The 19,912-nt window shown below is 35.5% G+C and overlaps 2 protein-coding genes and 1 pseudogene across 3 annotated transcripts; all 3 read left to right on the top strand.

Annotated features, from left to right (window-relative positions):
* Positions 1–3,258: 3,258 nt before the first annotated feature.
* LOC127106310 (probable splicing factor 3A subunit 1) lies at positions 3,259–6,541 on the top strand. Of its 2 annotated transcripts, XM_051043624.1 has the most exons (4): positions 3,259–3,428; positions 3,682–5,867; positions 6,007–6,305; positions 6,479–6,541. In XM_051043624.1, exons 2-3 carry the CDS (start codon positions 3,705–3,707, stop codon positions 6,274–6,276), a joined length of 2,433 nt encoding a protein of 810 aa, XP_050899581.1. In that variant the 5' UTR covers positions 3,259–3,428; positions 3,682–3,704; the 3' UTR covers positions 6,277–6,305; positions 6,479–6,541. The 2 variants fall into 2 exon arrangements, with proteins under 2 accessions (XP_050899581.1, XP_050899579.1); XM_051043622.1 differs by having other exon boundaries at positions 6,007–6,541.
* Positions 6,542–6,815: 274 nt separating this feature from the next.
* Positions 6,816–11,545, top strand: LOC127102565 (uncharacterized; annotated as a pseudogene).
* A 1,504-nt stretch (positions 11,546–13,049) lies between these two features.
* LOC127106309 (actin cytoskeleton-regulatory complex protein PAN1) lies at positions 13,050–17,391 on the top strand. Its single transcript, XM_051043621.1, has 4 exons — positions 13,050–14,617; positions 15,670–15,861; positions 16,203–16,354; positions 16,463–17,391. Exons 1-4 carry the CDS (start codon positions 13,525–13,527, stop codon positions 17,129–17,131), a joined length of 2,106 nt encoding a protein of 701 aa, XP_050899578.1. The 5' UTR covers positions 13,050–13,524; the 3' UTR covers positions 17,132–17,391.
* The last annotated feature ends 2,521 nt before the right edge of the window (positions 17,392–19,912 follow it).

The raw sequence follows: 19,912 nt of genomic DNA, 5'->3' as shown, positions 1-19,912 counted from the left end.
TTCGAAGATGGGTCTAGGTGGCGTGTTGATGCATAATAGTTGGGTTGCGGCTTATGCTTTTAAATAGTTGAAGGTTCATTAGAGGAATTATATTACACATGACTTAAAGTTGGAAGCCATGGTGTTTGTGTTAAAAATTTAGAGGCATTATCAGTTTGGTTCCATATTTAAAGTGTTAAGTGATCACAAGAGTTTGTAGTATCTATTCGATCACAAGTAGTTAAATATGAGACAAAAGAGATGGCTCAAATTTTTGAAGGACTGTGATTTTTGGCTTGAGTTACCATATGGGTAAAGCCAATGTTGTGGCTGATGCGTTGAGTATGAAGTTATTGCATATGTCAGTGTTGATGGGCCGATAATCGAAATTGATTGAGCAATTCAGAGACATGAGTTTGGTGTGTGAGGAAACTCATAACAATGTGAAATTGGATACGTTGAGGTTGACCAATGGTATTCTTGAAGAAATCAAAGAAGGTCATAAAGTCGATTTAGGATTGGTTGACTGACTAATATTAATCAATCAAGGTAAAATGTGAGACTTTAGGATTGATGAGATTCATAGACAAGGTTTGTGTACCAGATGTGTCAGAGCTTAAAAAGAGTATTCTTGAGGAAGGTCGTAGAAGTGGTATGAGTATTCATCTCGGTTCCACTAAAATGTATCAAGATTTGAAGAAAATGTTTTAATGGCCAATAATGAAAAAGGAAATAGTTGAGCTTGTTTACGCTTGTTTGACGTGCCAGAAGTTGAAGATTGAACATCAGAAGTCGTTAGGTCTTATGCAGCCGTTGAGTATTCCCAAACGGAAGTGGGATAGTATTTATATGGATTTTGTAACAAGTTTGCTGAAGACAATGAAAGGATGTGATTCCATTTGGGTTATTGTTGATAAACCGACTAAATTGGATCATTTCATTCCGATTAAGATCAATTATCCTTTGTTGAAGTTAGCTTAGTTGTATATTGAGAAAGTTGTTAGGTTGCATGGTATTCCTTGGAGCATTATTTTTTTATAGAGATCACATGTTCACGTCGAGGTTTTGGGAGAGTTTGCATGAAGCGATGGGTACTAAGTTGAAGTTGAGTTCTACTTATCATCCGCATACTGATTGCCAAACAAAGAGAACCATAAAATATTTGGAGGATCTGTTGAGGTCTTGTGTGTTAGAACAAGGAAGTGGTTGAGATACCTATTTGTTGTTGTTTGAGTTCACCTACAATAACAGTTTCCTTTATAGTATTGGAATGACACCTTTTGATGCTTTATATGGTAGAAGGTGTAAGATACCGTTGTGTTTGTATGAGTTCGGTGAGAGTGCATTTCCTGGACTTGAGATTATACAACAAACCTCTAAGAAGATCAAGATGATCCAAGAGAAAATGAAAGATTCGCAGATTCGCTAGAAGAGTTACCATGATAAAATGAGAAAAACACCTGACTTCCAAGAGGGAAATCATGTACTTTTACGAGTTACTATGGTAACTGGTGTTGATCGAGCTTTGAAGTCTTGAAAGCTCACGTCGTATTTTATTGGTCCTTATCATATTACGAAGCGAGTTAGAGAAGTATCCTAGAAAGTTACATTAATGTTGTTTATTTCGAATATTCATGACGACTTTCATGTGTCTCGGCAAAGGAAGTACATTCTTTATCCGTCTCATGTGATTCAAGTGGATGATGTGCAAGTTAGAGAGAACTTAACCGTTGAGGCATCTCCTTAAGAGTAGAGGATCACAAAGTGAAACACTTGAAAGACAAGAAGATTGCACCGATGAAGGTGATATATGGAGGATCTGCTGGCGGAAGCATGATGTAGAAGCTAGAGAGTCACATGAGGGAGTCGTATCTGACCCTGTTTCCTTCAGGTAATTTTTTAGGGTGAAAATTCTATAAGTGAGGGAGAGTTGTAACACTCCGAAATTTGATTAATTTATATAATCAGATTATCATATTTGTATTTAATTAATTGGTATTTGATGTACTTTAAATTAAATATGTATATTGAGTTGTATGCGTATGTCAGGACATTAATGGGGTGGAGTGAGAGTTTTTATGATTGAATAGAATAATTAAAATGATTATAAATAAATATAAATAATAGTTGTTTTAATTAATTAAAATAAATAAAAAATAGTGAGAATCAGTGGAATTGGAGTTGAATTAACATAAAGGAGAATAGAGGGAGCAAGGAGATAAAAGAGATAATACGAAGGGTGGAATTGGAGTTGAATTAACATAAAGGAGAATAGAGGGAGCAAGGAGATAAAAGAGATAATACGAAGGGAGGAAAATATAATTATTAAGGAATTAGAATAATTAGGTTTTTAGAATAAAAGAGGTTAGAATATCCTAGAGTAGCTAATACCTAAAATTATAGAGAAGAGACAAGAACAAGACTAGTGCTCGAATGAGAGAGATCTCTAATCGTAAAACCTTGACCAATTTAGAATTTTGCAAGGAATTTAAGATAAGAGGAGAAAGAATTTTGACATGATAGAGTAGCGAAGTAAGACCCTTACTCTCATTAGGATTGTGTAATTATGTTTTGATGTGTTGTTGTTGGGTTAACAATCTAAAAAATTGATGATTAATTATATTGATTATGTGATTGTTGTGACTGAATTCATGTGTGAATTATTATGTGTATAAATATATGATTTTTTTGTCATTGTTGGAGTTACTCTTCGTTTTATTTATCGCTTTTATCGCACATTAGTAACATTTCCTGACTTCATCATATTTGATTTTGGTAACTCCCCTTTATGACATCTCTCAACAAAAGCCCCTTACATGCTATGACTAATGGTCTTGTACCTGGAGCAACATATGCCAATAAGACTTCAGAGTCTTTCTACCGTCGTTAATAGACTTCAAACAATCACGCTCATATTAAAACATAAAAATTAAAATATCTGTCGCATGACAAGTGTTTTAAATATATAAATAACAATAGTTATCAAGAATACATAACCTCCGAAAATCACTAAAGGATGCATCTCCATAAAAACTTCAACAATGACAAAAACTAATACCATTTTTACCCTAACAACAAAAATCGCAACCCAACTCATCATATATGTCTCTAAAAACTATGTATTACGAATTATATAATACAAATATAATAAACTATTTTACCTAATACATTAATTAAAATTCAAAATAAATTAAATGAGAAACTTATTAAAAAAAAATGTTGAGGATGAATGAATTGAGAATTTAAAGGGTAAAACTCAAAAAAGAATTACTCAAGTAAGTTTATTTTGTTGTTAAGAATTTAAACCGTAAAACTTATTCAAAAAATAAAAAAAACCCTAAATCAACAAAATCTTAAAATCAATTTGAAGCTTGAAGCCGCAGCGTTCCGATTCCGCTCAAATCTCGTCGGAAAACGCAGGCTGAGTTGGTCATCGTCTGCCATAAAGAGTAAGAATTTTTTTCTCATTTCATTCCGATTTTCCTTCTACCCGGTGCTTGGATGCGATTCCGTCGCAACAATAGTTAGTTCATACTTCTTAAGGCAACGCACCTGAGGTTTTGGATTCACAACTTAGGTTTTGGTAGATGCATTTTCCAATCATCGTAAAATATGTTTCTGTGTAATTTTAGCTATTGTTTATTAAGCTTGTTTAGTAGAATTAATCTTAGCTAGTTCTAATTTCCTGTTTTCATTTTATAGGGTTTTAAGGAATTAACGTCACCATGTTAGGTTCCTTACCTATACTGCCTCTACCGGCTCCTCCTATAGATGGAAATCTTGGTCCTCTCCCAGAGGCTCAACTCACTCAGCAGGAGGCGGAGGAGAGGAATGAGAAATCCAGCATCGAGGAAGTCGCACCGACATCCATTGCCACACACACTAGAACTATTGGAATAATTCATCCCCCTCCAGATATTAGAACCATTGTTGATAAAACCTCTCAGTTCGTCGCTAAAAATGGTCTTGATTTCGAGAAAAGAATTGTTTCTAATAATGCAGGGAATGCCAAGTTTAATTTCCTCAATTCATCCGATCCTTATCATGCTTATTATCAGCATAGGCTGGCCGAGTTTCGCGCCCAGAATCAGTCTTCTACTCAACTACCTGAGGATTCGGATTTACCAGATTCAGCTACACCTGCGCCGGCTACTGATAGTAATAGTAACGATGTAGTAATGGCGGAGAAGCCTGATATTTCTGCCCAGTTTAGACCGGTAAGGAAAGTACTTGATCCCCCTGATGCTGAGCAGTATACAGTTAGGCTTCCTGAAGGAATTACCGGGGAAGAGCTTGATATAATAAAGCTTACAGCACAATTTGTCGCTCGAAATGGGAAATCCTTTTTGACAGGATTGACGAGTAGGGAAATTAATAATCCTCAATTTCATTTCATGAAACCAACCCATAGTATGTTTACATTTTTCACTTCCCTTGCCGATGCTTATTCAAAGGTTTTGATGCCTTCCAAGGGTTTGACAGAGAAGCTGAAGAAGAGTGTCCCTGACATGACAACTGTGCTTGAAAGGTGTGTCAATAGGTTGGAATGGGATCGTTCACAAGAGCAGGCTAGGCAAAAGGCTGAAGATGAGATAGAGCAAGAAAGAATACAAATGGCTATGATTGATTGGCATGATTTTGTGGTGGTTGAATCAATAGATTTTGCTGATGATGAGGATGAAGAATTACCTCCTCCAATGACCCTTGAGGAGGTTATAAGAAGAAGCAAGATGACGCCTATGGAAGAAGATATTGTTGAGCCAGGAAAGGAAGTAGAAATGGAAATGGATGAAGAAGAGGCCCAGCTTGTTGAAGAGGGAATGAGAGCTGCTAGTTTGGAAGACAATGATGGAGTGAAGAAGAATGAAGTCAGGGTTACTGAAGATCCTGAACCACCAATGAGGATTGTGAAGAACTGGAAGAGACCAGAAGACAGGCTTCCTGCAGATAAAGATTCAACCAAGTTTGTGGTTTCTCCTATCACAGGCGAACTGATTCCTATTAGTGAAATGTCGGAGCATATGCGAATTTCTCTCATTGATCCCAAGTATAAAGAACAAAAAGAAAGGATGTTTGCCAAAATTCGGGAAACCACTTTGGCACAGGATGATGAAATCTCAAGAAACATTGTTGGACTTGCTCGGACCCGTCCCGATATTTTTGGTACTACCGAGGAAGAGGTTTCCAACGCCGTCAAGGCTGAAATTGAAAAGAAAAATGATGAGCAACCTAAGCAGGTTATTTGGGATGGTCACAGTGGTAGTATCGGCCGTACTGCAAACCAAGCAATGTCACAGAATATTGGGATGGAGGATCAAAATGATGCTTCTAATAATGAATTTAAAAACCTCCCTGGTCCTGCTGCACCTCCTCCAAGACCTGGTATGCCTTCAATTCGTCCTCTTCCGCCACCACCTGGACTAGCTTTAAATCTACCCCGTGGTCCTATGAATAACATGCAGTATTCTAATCCTAACAACAGTGGCCTTCCAATGCCTCCACCAAGACCACCAGGCATGCACATGATGCAATCTCTCCGACCAGGTCCCCCTCCTCCAATGCAAATGTCCTCTGGACAGCATTCCATGATGGGTGGTCAACCACACCCAATGCATCCATCAATTCCTATGAATAACCAAGGAATTCCTATTCCTCCACCACCTGGATCTCAATTCACTCCTATTCCTGTTCCACGACCTTATGTTCCTCTCTCTCATCCTCCATCAGGGATGCCTATGATGCATCCACCACCTCCCCCTCAAGGATTACCACCACCACCGCCTCCTGAGGAAGCTCCTCCTCCGCTTCCAGAGGAACCAGAACCCAAGAGGCAGAAGCATGATGATTCTGCTCTGATCCCCGAGGATAAATTTCTGGCTCAACATCCGGTATGCAGAGTTACCAAGATAACAATCATATTTTTTTTTCTTTAATAGAAAAAACTACCAATTGTACATATATATTGCATTTTCTACCAGAGTTATACAACTATTTACACTCATCCTAACTGCCATTTATTCTCTACAGGGACCTGCTCGCATCAGTATATCTGTTCCTAATGTTGATGAAGGAAATCTCAAAGGACAAGTTCTGGAAATAACTGTTCAATCTCTGTCTGAAACTGTTGGCGGCCTGAAAGAAAAAATTGCCGGGGAGATCCAACTCCCCGCTAACAAACAGAAATTGAGTGGAAAGCCGGGCTTTCTCAAGGACAATTTGTCACTTGCACATTACAATCTCAGTGGAGGAGAAACACTCTCCCTAGCATTGAGAGAGCGTGGTGGTAGAAAGAGATGAGCATGTTATATGCATCACTGTTCAAGAAGGTTTTTGTAATATTTGCGCTGCATCACGAGGCATATTGATTCTTATACTATTGATAGACTACACAATGCCTATCTGCATGAGTTTTATGTTGAAAACCTTATATTTATTGTACTGTGATGCTTCTTGAATTTTTGTTGTTGTCTAAAAGACTGATTCTAATTCTCGAATACAGATTTTTGCTCCTCGGCGCTTGTCTCTTGAGGGATATGGCAAGTAGTGGAGTTCCAATATCTAATCTGATTATTGTTTTATTTTGCATTTCAGTTTTCCTTTTCTGAAGTTACTGATCTGTTTTTTTATTGTAGCTCCCTGTCAGGGTGGGATCATTTTTGTTTTTGTTAATTTCCGTCTTGCTACTATGAACATGAAGTTGTGATTTAGGATTGATGTCTTAAGTAAAATCTGATTCTGTTTGTTGTAATTCTGTGTCAACTAATCAAAAGAATGAACTAGAGAATACTATAATTGCTAATAATGTCAAATTAGAACAAGAAATTGTTAGGTCAAAGATGGTGGAAGAACGATCATCCAGAATTGATGTGCCTGTATGTGAGGAATCACATTCGATAGATGTTGAAGAGCCAGACGAGAAAAAGGTATCTGTTGAGGAAAATAGCAGTATCAACAGATACCTTCCTCAGCGATGGGCAATAACCGGCAACACAGGTTCAGAAACAACCGTCAGAACCATGCTCAATCCAGTCGGCACTCACTGTAATCCTCCACTTCTTTTTATTTTCTATTTACGCCACCGCTTTTCTTATTCATCTATATCCATCCTTTTAAGAGACAACGAATCTCAAAGCTGCGTCATTCAAATATTAAATATGCATGTGCCGATTTATATAAATATTGGCATATGCATGGATATATATAAAAATTAAACGCGCAAGGGCCTATTTATACCTTGTAACTGCACGAATTTGATGTTGAAGTATATCATTAACAAGATTAGATAATTGCTCTACCTTTAGCACACAGAATAAGTATTACGTAAGTAGCAATAACATTTGTTAATTTCAGATGAAAATTAAAATGGTTTTGAATGCTAGGAGTATCAACAAAGTCATAGAGTAAAATTTGTTGCATGGTATTGGTATATTACACTGGAAGTCAAGTCAAAGGCTTCCTTTTGGTTTATGTTTTACATTCTGTTACCGGAGTCATCTAAGCCTCGGAAACTACACATGAAATACTGAAAAAGAGTTAAGCACAGAAAAAAAATAGTGAAAAGGAAGAGCATATCATAATTGAGTGAGATATGAAGACGCAGTTCAAAAAGGGCTTCTTCTATTAGTTGAAAGAATTCTGTTATTTTATATGGAGGAAGCCTTTTGAGCGAAAATCTTCATGTAAAGAGAAACTTTTGCTTAAATATATGAACGGGTAGGTATCTAGAGTTTTTGTAATGCCGCAGGCCCACACATACTTTTACTGTGTCCTGGTCCATAGAGACATCATAGTATCCGTAGATACTAGATACTTCAATTGCTTGTTTTTTTAGCAATTTCTTGGGACAAATAATTTAGTGATATATTTTATATGACAAAAAACTGATGATATAAAAGGTTGGTCAATGGTTGTGTATGCTGTGAGCAGAAGCAATACTTAGTTTGTTCCTTTTTGTTGTTGATTCTATAATCTATTGAAGATATAATTACACTATCGAAAGATGCTTAATATAATATGTCGCTGGTACTAATTCTGATCTATCTTGTGCAGGAGTTACGTGTGAGTAACGGTTTTGGGGGAATTGCTTCAAGGTAGTTGGTCATAAATTATCTTTCTGTTCCCATTCTTATTAACGTTTAAGTAATAATTTTTTAAAAAGCAGAAATTTCACAGCTAGGCGAAGTGGGTGCCAAGTTGCTATCATTGTGAAGCAATGTATTCTCTTTTGACTGTGGAGTAGCTATATATAGTACTACATTGCAATTCCGCAAGTTCCTTTTTTCACTGAAAAGTAAGTATTTATTGTAATTCTGTTTTGACAGTTCTGTTGGGCAGCAATGTGTCTCAAGAGAAGATTACTCTTTAATCCAGACTAAAGGACTGGCTGTTGTGGACTGCTCATGGGCACGCTTAGATGATGTGCCTTTTGCAAAGTTGCGCTGCCCTGCTCCTCGCCTCTGTATGAACTTGTACACTGACAATAATATATTTAATTTTTATTTATTATTTATATTCTTGGTTTCACATAGTTATTTAGTTATATTCTGTTCAAAGTCAAATACTGTACTGCAAAAACTTGTCAATAGTGGATATAGCACCACTATCGCAGCGGAGTGGCTAGTGGCCGACTGGCCGCTGCCTTCTGGCAATAATGCCACGCCATGATACTTAGATTTCTTCTAGCACCATTGGATTTAATCATTTTTCCTCCTATAGGGTGGCTTCATTTATAAGGAATGTAATGATTTGTTTTTATTGCAGTGCCATGGCTTGTAGCAGCAAACCCAATAAATTATGGTCGGCCATGTCAGCTATCTTGTGTAGAGGCCTTGTCTGTTGTTTTGATTATATGGTACCAAAATGATATTATCTATGACTATGATATCTTGTGTTTTGGTTTGTTCCTACATTTCAATCCCCTGCAAATTTTGTTACTGAAATTTAGTGTACCTTATGTTTCATGTTGGCTGATTTGCTACTTGACTACCACTGCTTGCAATGTACTGTACAAGACCAATCATGCTATTACTTATGTATTTTGAAATGGAACAAAAATTTAGGCCCAATTGACTCTGCAGTTGGCACTTGGCAGCATATATATTGAATCATTCATTCTTCTTTGATGCTTGGTTGTTGAAATGAAAACATTTGGGTTAAAGTTCTTTGCTATGATCTTGCAGTGGAGAAGAAGAAACAGCAAATCTCGTGCTTGGCAAGTTTAACTAGGGTCACTCTTTTACGTCTCTGAATAAGTATGATATGACCCATTTATTTAATTTTATATTTTCACTTTCCATACAAATCATTTTCACTCATGATATTTATAAGGTCATAATGGTCTTCTTGGATCGGATCGACATATTTGGACTTATCTATTGCCATAAGCACTTGTTAGACTGTTTGAGAGAACTTATGAAAACAATTTATATTTATTTTGTCTTTTGTTATAGAAATACCATATCCATAAGGGTCTGTTTGGTTCAATCGATGGGAGGGGAGAGAGATTTTTATCAAGGGGATGTGAGGGAAAGGGTGGGGAGGGATTTTAATTACATATATGTTTGGTTCACAAGGGGATGAGAGATATTTTAAAACTAATTTACTTTTTTTATCCTTTTAATTTTACTATAAGACTTGTGATATTTACCATTTATAGTTTAAATACAAATTCGTTGACGAAATATAAGCATTCAATCAGAGAACATTATGAAGAGATTTTATAAAAACATAATGATTATAATATATAATTTTAAAAAGATTGTCGAATACAATAAAATCTAACAAAAAATATTATAAACAAAAACATTCCGATAATTAAAAAGTAACATTAAAATAAAAATAATAATTTAAACACATATAATGATAATAAGATGAAGATATAAAAATACAAGAAATATAAAAAAAATAAAATTTGTTTAGAATAGAACTTTTAACATTTTAATAAGTTAAATATATATATAAATAAATAAATATTTAAATATAATTATAATTAAAATGAAACACCTCCCATTTCCTTCAAATTCCCCCAAATCGGTGGAAGTAAAAAGTGGTTAAGGAGGAATTTTGGTCCCCACCATCTACCTCCCCCCTTTTAAAATTTGAACCAAACACATGAACCATTAAATATCCCCTCCCCTCCATTTACCCCCAACCAAAAATATCCTAAGCGGTTGTCATGATAAGCACATATGCTATAAGCTGCAAATTAAGTTGTTTATTCAAACATAGCCTAACTTCAAGCACATGCATAGCATGAATTTATCCTCACACATTAAAAGAGAAAAGCAACAGGGTGTGCGGAGCCCCTCTTGATTTCATTTAAACCCTGCAATTCATGATTATATAAACACTATCTGAAATGTAGCTTACATAGCTTTGTATGTCTATTATGAAGCATATTTTATAAGTTTGACATTGAAATAAGCTGTACTTACAGATGCGTATTGCAATAAACCATCTCTGTATGTAGCCATGATTCACTAACAGATTTTCTTGTAAAGAAATAATTTGAGACGTTCATGTTAGAGTTGATTTAGTTATGTATAAGTAACCAGGGGCTCACTAGCTGTGATTGTTAGGTTTTTAACAAGCCATTGGATTCTAATTAGTCCCCAGATTACTCTTGTATCTGATTGTTTTCGAACCATGATTGAGAGATCTAATATGTAGCCTAGCACACAATTTCACTGTCATTTTGTTTTTATGTAAAACCACTATGTATTCAAGGAGTTTATGATGATTCATATTCATTCAAGTTGTTTTTTCTCCATGAGATCCATGACTATCGTGTGATTCACTGAATTTGATTCTCAGTTACCTGGGACTTCAAAGACTTTTCTATATTAAAAACTTTCTTTTAACCAATGCAGGGAATTACTGAGGGCCTACTCTAAATGCCAAAACAGTGCTGAAATTATTTCTGTTCAAAATGATTGGCTATCAGAAGCACGGCAGTTTCCAAAGATTCCTCCTACTGATAGCAAAGGTATGTGTCTGATGTAATATATATATATATCTATTTTACACGATGGTTGGACTACATCGCATGAAGTTGTTTGATCCCTAAACCCTAAACTTTTAACCTTGTCAGTGTTGTTTTTTTGTTGTTGTATCACAGATATATAGATACCTCTAATGTGTTTTTTATTCCCTTGCTACATAGCCAGGTGTTATGCATGAAAACGAAGATAATGTTCAAAACTCTTCTGATTCTGAAGACGTTCCACCTCTTGAAAGGAATGTGAATCATTTGAACATAGACAATAGTGATGAAGAGAGTGAAGATGAGCTCACACCTCTTGAAAGGAACATGAATCGTTTGAACATAGACAACATTGATGAGGAGACAGTAGATTTGTTTTAAATTTCTGATGACACAAGATACTTCTCTAACAGTGCTGCTGTACTGGAATCAATCTGGAAATGTGCTAAAGGCAGAATTGCTTAGCAGAAAACTTTTATTTTCAGCTGAGATATGTGTATGTTTCCAGTTATTTATCTTGCTTATGAACATATTTTAAAGTAATTAAATATAAAATGTGAGGAGTGATCACACCTTTAAGCTTTACATGTATTTCCCACTTTAAAGCCTTGGTGTTTATTTCATGTTATTATGTGTAATTTTATTTAGTTTAACTTCTCCAACAACCAAACATTATTTCATCAAGTAAGGTGGGTTACATGGATTAAATGACAAGACATATTTTTTACCTTTTCTTTAAAAAAAAATATTTTCAAGGATTGTACATATATCTATTTTTCCATTTTTCTAGGATTATTATAGGTAAAAGTACAAATCTTTGAAAAAGAAATAAATTGAATAAAAATTGCAATTTCCATGAATAAAGTTGAAAATAAAAAATCAATTTGAAGTCTAGAAACAAAGCTGATACAATGGGTTCGATGCTTTGTTCAAAAATATTCAAAACTTTATTTTTAGGTTTCAATGACTTTATTTTTTATTTTTATGAATCTATAAGGTGGATCAGTTTGATCAATGATGCAACTTTCACATGATTTGATGTGAAAATCTACAAACCAGGAAATTAATAAGTAAGCCCCATTAATTTCTAATTTTATAAGGGAACCCTATTAATGTGTCTCACTAATTTATTATTTGTGTTTATCTCTTATAAATGGATACTAAATTGAAGGTAGATAAGTGAAACAAAGCAAAACTCTTACTTCACATATTAAATTTCAGAGAATAATGAAATATCTTTCTTTAAAAAACTATCTCATAGGAAAATTTTAAAATTAATTTTATACTTTAAATAAATTTAGTAACAGTTCTAAAACTAATTTTATATATTTTTAAAGTAGGTAATGCTAACACTTGCGGACAAATTAAAATAAAAGTTATATGTAAATTTTTTTTATTGAAAATAGTGCATTTGATATTATTAAAAACTTATATATATATATTTCTTTTTTCCAATAAAAACTTTCTATTAGTACTTTTTTTTTAATATTGACTTTAGGGTACATATTGACATTATTCTTTAAAGGCGTTGAATAATCTATATATTTTTAAAAATAATATTATGTTATACATATAGATTTATATTTAATTACATACTTTTTTATATATAACTATTCTTAATAATATATAGACAAATATTAACATTTTTCCTCAAGCTTGAACATATAAATCAAATGCGTTAAACTTATCACATATAATTATTTCTGAAACTTCGTAAGAATTTTATAAATATATTTTTAATTGATCATTAGAATTGACAAAACTTGTTACGATATTGTCTGATTCAATCTTTATTATATAAAGTGACAATCTCATTAAATATTAAATTTGAAATAATTTATAATTTTTGATGATTATCAGAAATAAATGTTAATAATCTCACTTATTCAATTTAGAATTCTTTAAAAAACTGATTTAACCAAATAAATTCATTTGCCATTGTCTAGCCTTGATCTAGCAAGTACATTTACATTTGTTTCTTAATTTCTATCGTAGAGCAAAACATACTAGGAGAATATGAAAATTTCAATGAGATATTTAAAAATACGTAGGACTTAAAAGCAACATACTAGGGCATTTTCGGTATGACGGAAAATTCTAACAATAACATGAGAGGGAGTGAGAGATGCACACCAGCATTACTGAAAGGAGACCCGCCTCATAATCCCCACCAGAGACCACTGTCTCACATTCCCACATTAAAAAACGACCGACGATCATGATGCACAACAAACCGTTACCAAACGCTATTCATTTTTCATCACCATTCCTTATTTCTCACTTTCCTTTAAATAACAAATCATTTGCATTTCACCGCTTTTCTGGAATGAAATAAAATCTTTCTTCTAATGCTACGTTTTCTCCTCTCAGGTTAGGGTTTCGCATTTCTCATCGATCCAAGCTTCGAAACCATAATTTCTTACTTCCGCTCTGAGTAATACTCTAATCCCATGATCTTCTTTGAATCTCGCTCTCTCGTTTTTTCAATTTTGATTTTCAACATTGTTTTTCTCCTGAATGGTTATGTGTTCTTTTGATTATTAATGCATTGATTCATTCTCTATATGTTGAATTTTGTTACTGAGGTTTCTGAGATGGATGGGAATGCTGTGAAGCAAAACAATGCATGTACTGAGATTATACTTGCTGCAGTTGTTGATACTGTTGTAAAGAAAATTTCTGAGAAGGGTAACAGTGCTGTAGTCCATCCAATTGAAACAGAAAATGAAGAAATGATTCCAGATGTTGTGAGCAATGACAGCGTAAAGAGTGACAAGCCGGTTGACGATGATCTTAATGCAGTGGTGGACCAACAAGTGGAACGTATTGACTTTGCAGCTTGTGCAGATTCTGTAAATGTGACAGACAAGTTAATTCGCTCTTCTACTAAAGAGACTGCCGTTGCAGTCACTGAGAGTGTCTTAACAGAAGCTGTAGTCAGCGATCCGGAGGGTTCAACTAGTGCAGAGCCACAGAATGGCCATGGTCCAGATTCTGTAACCAAGCAGGAGAATAAGGAGTTAAGGCACCAGCTGGAGTGCGACTTAAAGCCCCAATGTGAGCATCTCACACCCCACTCTTTGCTTCCTCAAAATCAGGTATCTGAGGTCAACCCTAGTTTAGGGTCACAAGTAAAATCTGATTCCGTTTCTTGTAATTTTGTGTCGACTAATCAAAAGAATGAACTAAAGAATACTATAATTGCTAATAATGTCAAATTAGAACAAGAAATTGTTAGGTCAAAGATGGTGGAAGAGCCATCATCCAGAATTGATGTGCCTGTATATGAGGAATCACATTCGAAGGATGTTGAAGAGGCAGACGGGAAAAAGGTATCTGTTGAGGAAAATAGCAGTATCAACAGAAGACCAAACCTGAACAAGACCAATAGCAATGAAGATGTTGGGTATCTAGAAAAGTTGTACTTGGATGGAAGTTCTGGTGATGATTCCATGGAAGAGGATATGCCGGAGAGCAAGCAATTTGATTCTAAGTCTAATGTTGGCAAACTTAGAGAGAAAGGGGAAAGTGTTGAAATAATGAATGTGAAGGAGCATGATACTGTTATGGTAAGAGATGGTCTATCCTCAGAAGGTGGTATCTACTCCAATAATGATATTCCTTCTGTTTCCCCTGTCAAGAAACACAAATTTCTGGGTATGCTTCATATGCATAATTTTTATTCTTGATTTCATTTTTCACATGGCATATTTGATTTCAGCATTGTGTACTTTGTATTACATCTTTGACCGTCTGAATATACATTGTGTATTTTCTAATCATGTTTAATTGTGATATATATCATTTGTAGCATGGGAGTTTGCTTTCATGTGGAAACTGGAAATTGGTCCACAGCTTCTAGACCTAGGGCTTTACTGTATATTATTTTTACCCAAAACAGTCTACAACATCAGCCAACAACTTACTAGAGTAACTGATAACTGATTCCAATCTCTGTTTTCACCTGTCCTGAACTAATCAGTGTGAACATCACAAACCAGAGTTAATTGTAACTGACTGAATTTACTCAGGTAGAAGTAGTTAGAGAGATGGTATTCATATAAATACCAAATTCTATGTATGCAACTGTTATCTTTTGTTCAATAAAATACAAACCCGTTTTTTCTTTGGTTTTGGGGAACTCTCTCCTTCTTTCTCCGAAGCTTAGTTTCTAATGCAAGTAAGCTTTGTCTCACTCGCAATATGAATGAAACGGTTCAATAATGCTCTTACATATGAATGAAACGGTTCAATAGTGCTCTTACATAAATCATATCTTATCCAAACCATGGATCAAAAGAGTCTCTTGAGAAAATTTCACTATGTTTCAATTTTTACTCTCACAGTTTTAGTGGCAAGTGAAAAGAGATGTGAGGCATTAATAATTCATTTTATCTGCACCTTAGTTGCATACTATAATGACAATTATGTTGATGGTTTCAGATACTTGTAAAGTTGTAATTTCAGATATTATAGTTTATAGCAGTATTTATAGTTTCAGATACTTGTATGCATTAGCTTGCTGTATTCTATTTGCAATTCCTTTGGTGCAGTCTTTCTTCTTATGGGTGATGCTTTGCTTTGGAAAAACAAGAAACTAAATGTGTAATTTATGCCATGTTTCGGCCATGCTATGCATTTGTTTTTAATGATGAGCACATTTATGTTTTTCTTCCCCCCTCTTAATTATTTGGAGAATTGTACCACAGATCAAACATCAGTTGGGAATAACAATCGTGCAAAACGACGAAGGTGGAACTCTGAAACAGTTAACGGTTCAAATACACAAAGATCAACTGTCAGACCTGCTACTGCTCCTATGGGTGAGCCAATTTCATTGAAGAGCAATTTCTCTTGGTCTGATTCCCCAACAATCGATGATGCGCTCAAAGAACGCATTGGTAAGTTAACATTTATTCTGCTTGGGGTGTAAACTATAAAGAATTGATTATCTTACCAGTGGTCTTGAATGAATATGTATCAAATTTGAATTTCTGTCTTGTAGGTCTAAATAAGAAAAAGTGGAAAATATTGACAATTCCTAAACGGTTACATATCTAATACAATAACAAAATAGTTGCTCTATTTTTTTTTAACAAATAAAAATTCATTAGTTGATTGTCCATAGTTGTACATGATAATATTTGCTAGCAAATTGCTGAATGTGTTATGGTATTCTTACTCCTTATGTTTTGTGTTTTCTTGCTTCATGTCTAATAATGTTGCTTTGTATCATTGTTAGTTCCACCATCACAATGGCCCCCAACTAATTCCCTCAAAATCGATGGTTTCCTCCGACCTTTTACCTTAAAAGCAGTGCAAGGACTTCTGGGTAAAACTGGGAATTTCACCAGTTTTTGGATGGACGAAATAAAAACCCATTGCTACGTCAGTGTAAGGCTTAGTTATTTTATCTCTGTTTTGCTGCTAGTAAGGTTCTCTTGTGATGTTGCTGTATTAATGATACATACTTCTAAGTAGTCTTCTAATGACGTGATGTAGTACACAACTGTTGAGGAAGCCGTGGAGACCCGAAATGCTGTTTATAATCTTCAATGGCCTCCAAATGTTGGACGTCTTTTAGTTGCTGAGTTTGTTGAACCCGAAGATGTGAAAATGAAGCTAGAACCTCCTCCCCCTGTTGACTTTGTCAACAATGATTCAACAGCTCCTCCAGTTCCAGTCACACTTCGTCCTCCAGCGGCTAGAGAGCGGTTTCCCCCGCCACCAGCTTTGTCAATGCTCTCACCAGCGGCTAGAGAGCGGTTTCCGCCGCCACCACCTTTGTCAATGCTCCCACCAGCAGCTACAGAACAGCTTCCGCCACCACCACCTTTGTCAGAGCTCCCGGCACCACCTAGAGAATGGCTTCCACTGGCACCACCTAAAGAATGGCTTCCACTGCCACCACCACCTAGAGAATGGCTTCCACTGCCGCCACCACCTAGAGAATGGCTTCCATTGGCACCACCATTGTCAAATCTCTCGCCAGATGTTAGAGAACGGATTCTATCGCCACCACCCCTCCCAAAGAAAGTTGACAAAACTATTGTTACAATTGATGATGTCTTTCGCAAAACCAGAGCAACTCCTCGGATCTATTATTTACCATTATCCGACGGGCAAGTTGCAGCAAAACTGGCAGCAATGGGCAGAGGCGTTAAGCAGTAGGCTGTTGTTGTTCAGTGTCTTTTCCCAATGGTTATTTTCTGGTTCTTGGTACTGTTGCATGGGTTTAGATTAAATCTATGTAGTGTAAAAACTTCACCAACTAAGAGCTACTTGACTTGAGTGTAGATTTTCCTTGACCAAAACATTCTGAACTTTGAAAATATATGATAGATAATGTACTTCTTTTGCCATGAAACCAAATTGTGGAATAACAATGTTAATTGTACTAGCTACATAAGGAAACAAATTGGTAACACAGATTCTTCGTATACAGTATCATAGCAATGGCTTCAGTTTCATGAAACCCGGCTGGTCAATCCAATGTTTGACTCGAGCTGGTCATGCTTCCTGTTGGACTGGTCGGAGCTGGTTTTTTAAAATATGGTATAGCTTCTATGTTGGATGGAATAGCTTTTATCCTGGATGGATCTTGGGATTTAGATCAGGTGTAACTCAATTTCAAAAGACTGAATTTTATGCCAATGAAGGTATATCACATTTTATGTGGGGATTTCAACATCGTAGTCATCAATGAGCATTTGGGGAATTTTTCAATTTAACCATATTACACTTCTTTTGGGGTCGAAAACCATATCACACTCAACATTATAATAGTTTCATATGCAGGATATTGACATTGATGATACTGAATTCACATATCGCCAGGAAGATTACATACACAATAGTAGAAAACCATAGAAAAAAAAGAGAAAAGAAGAGAAGAGAAAGATAACTCAAAGTGGTATAAAAAAATGGATTCTTGATTCAATTTCACATTAGGGTACAATGTTTACAATTGAATTTCAACGACACCGTTTTCTCCCTCTGATTAGGATGTATGCCATTTATAAGAAAACTAAACCCTAACTTTCAACTAACATACTAAACAATTGATCCAACAAATTGGTCCAATTCGACATGCTAACTTAAACAACAAGCTAACATATTTTGACAACATGCAAGAATAAGCTTCGACTATAACACGCACATCTTCGATTCCTGCATGATTGAACAAACTTTGACTACAACATGCACAACTCTTGTCGAAACATGAAGTTATCCCCGTAGAGACTAAAGTTCGATCCAAAATACTATAAATCTCCACCCTGAAACAAACTCTAACATTAAGGGAACAAACTAGTTTTTATCATGCAGTTTTATCAACTGCATACAATGGAAGAACTTGTTACTTGATAGTGACTTGGTGGTCATATCAACAACATTGTCATCAGTCAAATTTTTTGGCACTTGGACTTCTCCAAGCTCGATTATCTCTCTGACAAAATACAGTCTCACATCGATGTGCCTAATTCGCTCATGATAGTCTAAATTATTCGACAAATGTATTGCACTTTGACTATCACATTTAACAATGATTGCTTGACCTTGAAGTTTCAGCTCCTTAGTAAAACCTTCAAGCCACAATGCTTCTTACGCAATTTTAGTGAGGGCAATATATTCCTCTTCAGTGGTTGATAAGGCAACAACCTTCTGAAGTGTTGCTTTCCAACTGATTGTTGTGCCAAACATAATGAACATGTATCCAGAAATAGATTTTATGGAATCCATACAGCCTGCATAATTAGAGTCGACAAATCCTTCGACTTTGACTTTGCTATCATCACCACAGACTCCATAAATCAGGACTCTGCTCAGAGACCCATTTATGTACCTTAGGATCTACTTAAATGCTTGCCAGTACACCTTTCTAGGATTGGTCATATACCTGCTTATAAGGGTCATATTATGCGCTATGTCTGGCCTAATATACACCATAACATGCATTAAAGAATCTACTATACTAGCATATAGAATAGTATTCATATAGGTTCTTTCGACTTTAGTACTAGGACTTTGAGTCGTACTCAGCTTGAACTGAGGATTAGTCGGTGTTATAATAGGCTTTGAATTCGACATACCAAACTTGTCGAGAATCTTCTTCAAGCATGTCTCTTGAGATAATCATAATCTCGTCTTCTTTCTACCTCAATGGATGTCAATCCCAAAAAATTTAGAGGCATATCTTAAATCCTTTATATCGAACTTCTTATCGAGTTCAATCTTCACCTTCATAACATCCTCGACATTGTTGCTTGCTATGAGGATGTCATCCATATAAAAAATAAAATAACAAGTGAATTTCCAGGTCGAAGTCTGAAGTAAACACAATGGTCGAACTAGCTCCTAGAGAGACCTATGTGTGTCATGAGTTTGTCGAATCTCCTATTTCATTGTCGAAGAGATTGCTTCAGGCCATACAAAGACCTATCTAGCTTGCATACATAATCCACTTTTCCCTTTTCTGTATACCCTTTAGGTTTCCCCATAAGGATTATTTCATCTAGATCATCATACACGAAGGTTGTCTTCACATCCATTTGTTCAAGTTCTAGGTTGAACTTCACCACCATAGAAAGCAACATTCAAATGGATATGTGTTTTACAACAGGTGAGAACACATCATTAAAGTGGACACCTTCTTTTTAAGTGAACCCTATAGTAACCAACCTTGCCTTAAATCTCTTCGACATCATTCATTCAATTCCTTCCTTAACCTTGAAAATCCACTTACAGTTGACTAACCTGACTCATGCAGGTTTCTCGATCAGCTCCCAAGTGTGATTATCATGAAGATATTTCATCTCGTCATCCATGACTTTCAACCATTCAGTCTTGTTTCGACTAATCACAACTTCCTTGTAATATATAGGTTCTTCATCAAGGACCTCACTTGCAGAAATTAAGGCAAAAGTTATGAGATATGCATAACCAAGTCCCTGA

This window comes from Lathyrus oleraceus, chromosome 7 (assembly GCF_024323335.1).
Source record: "Lathyrus oleraceus cultivar Zhongwan6 chromosome 7, CAAS_Psat_ZW6_1.0, whole genome shotgun sequence".
Lineage (NCBI taxonomy): Eukaryota > Viridiplantae > Streptophyta > Magnoliopsida > Fabales > Fabaceae > Lathyrus > Lathyrus oleraceus.
Note: the sequence above shows the minus strand (reverse complement) of the source record. Positions and strands in the feature narration are given on the sequence as shown.

Excerpts from the sequence above, each read along its gene's own strand:
- LOC127106310 (XM_051043624.1), top strand. The coding sequence starts at position 3,705 with ATGTTAGGTTCCTTACCTATACTGCCTCTACCGGCTCCTCCTATAGAT. Across the intron at positions 5,868-6,006 it reads AATTTCTGGCTCAACATCCG|GGACCTGCTCGCATCAGTAT; the intron begins GTATGCAGAGTT and ends TATTCTCTACAG.
- LOC127106309 (XM_051043621.1), top strand. The coding sequence starts at position 13,525 with ATGTTGAATTTTGTTACTGAGGTTTCTGAGATGGATGGGAATGCTGTG. Across the intron at positions 14,618-15,669 it reads CAAGAAACACAAATTTCTGG|ATCAAACATCAGTTGGGAAT; the intron begins GTATGCTTCATA and ends ATTGTACCACAG. Across the intron at positions 15,862-16,202 it reads TGCGCTCAAAGAACGCATTG|TTCCACCATCACAATGGCCC; the intron begins GTAAGTTAACAT and ends TATCATTGTTAG.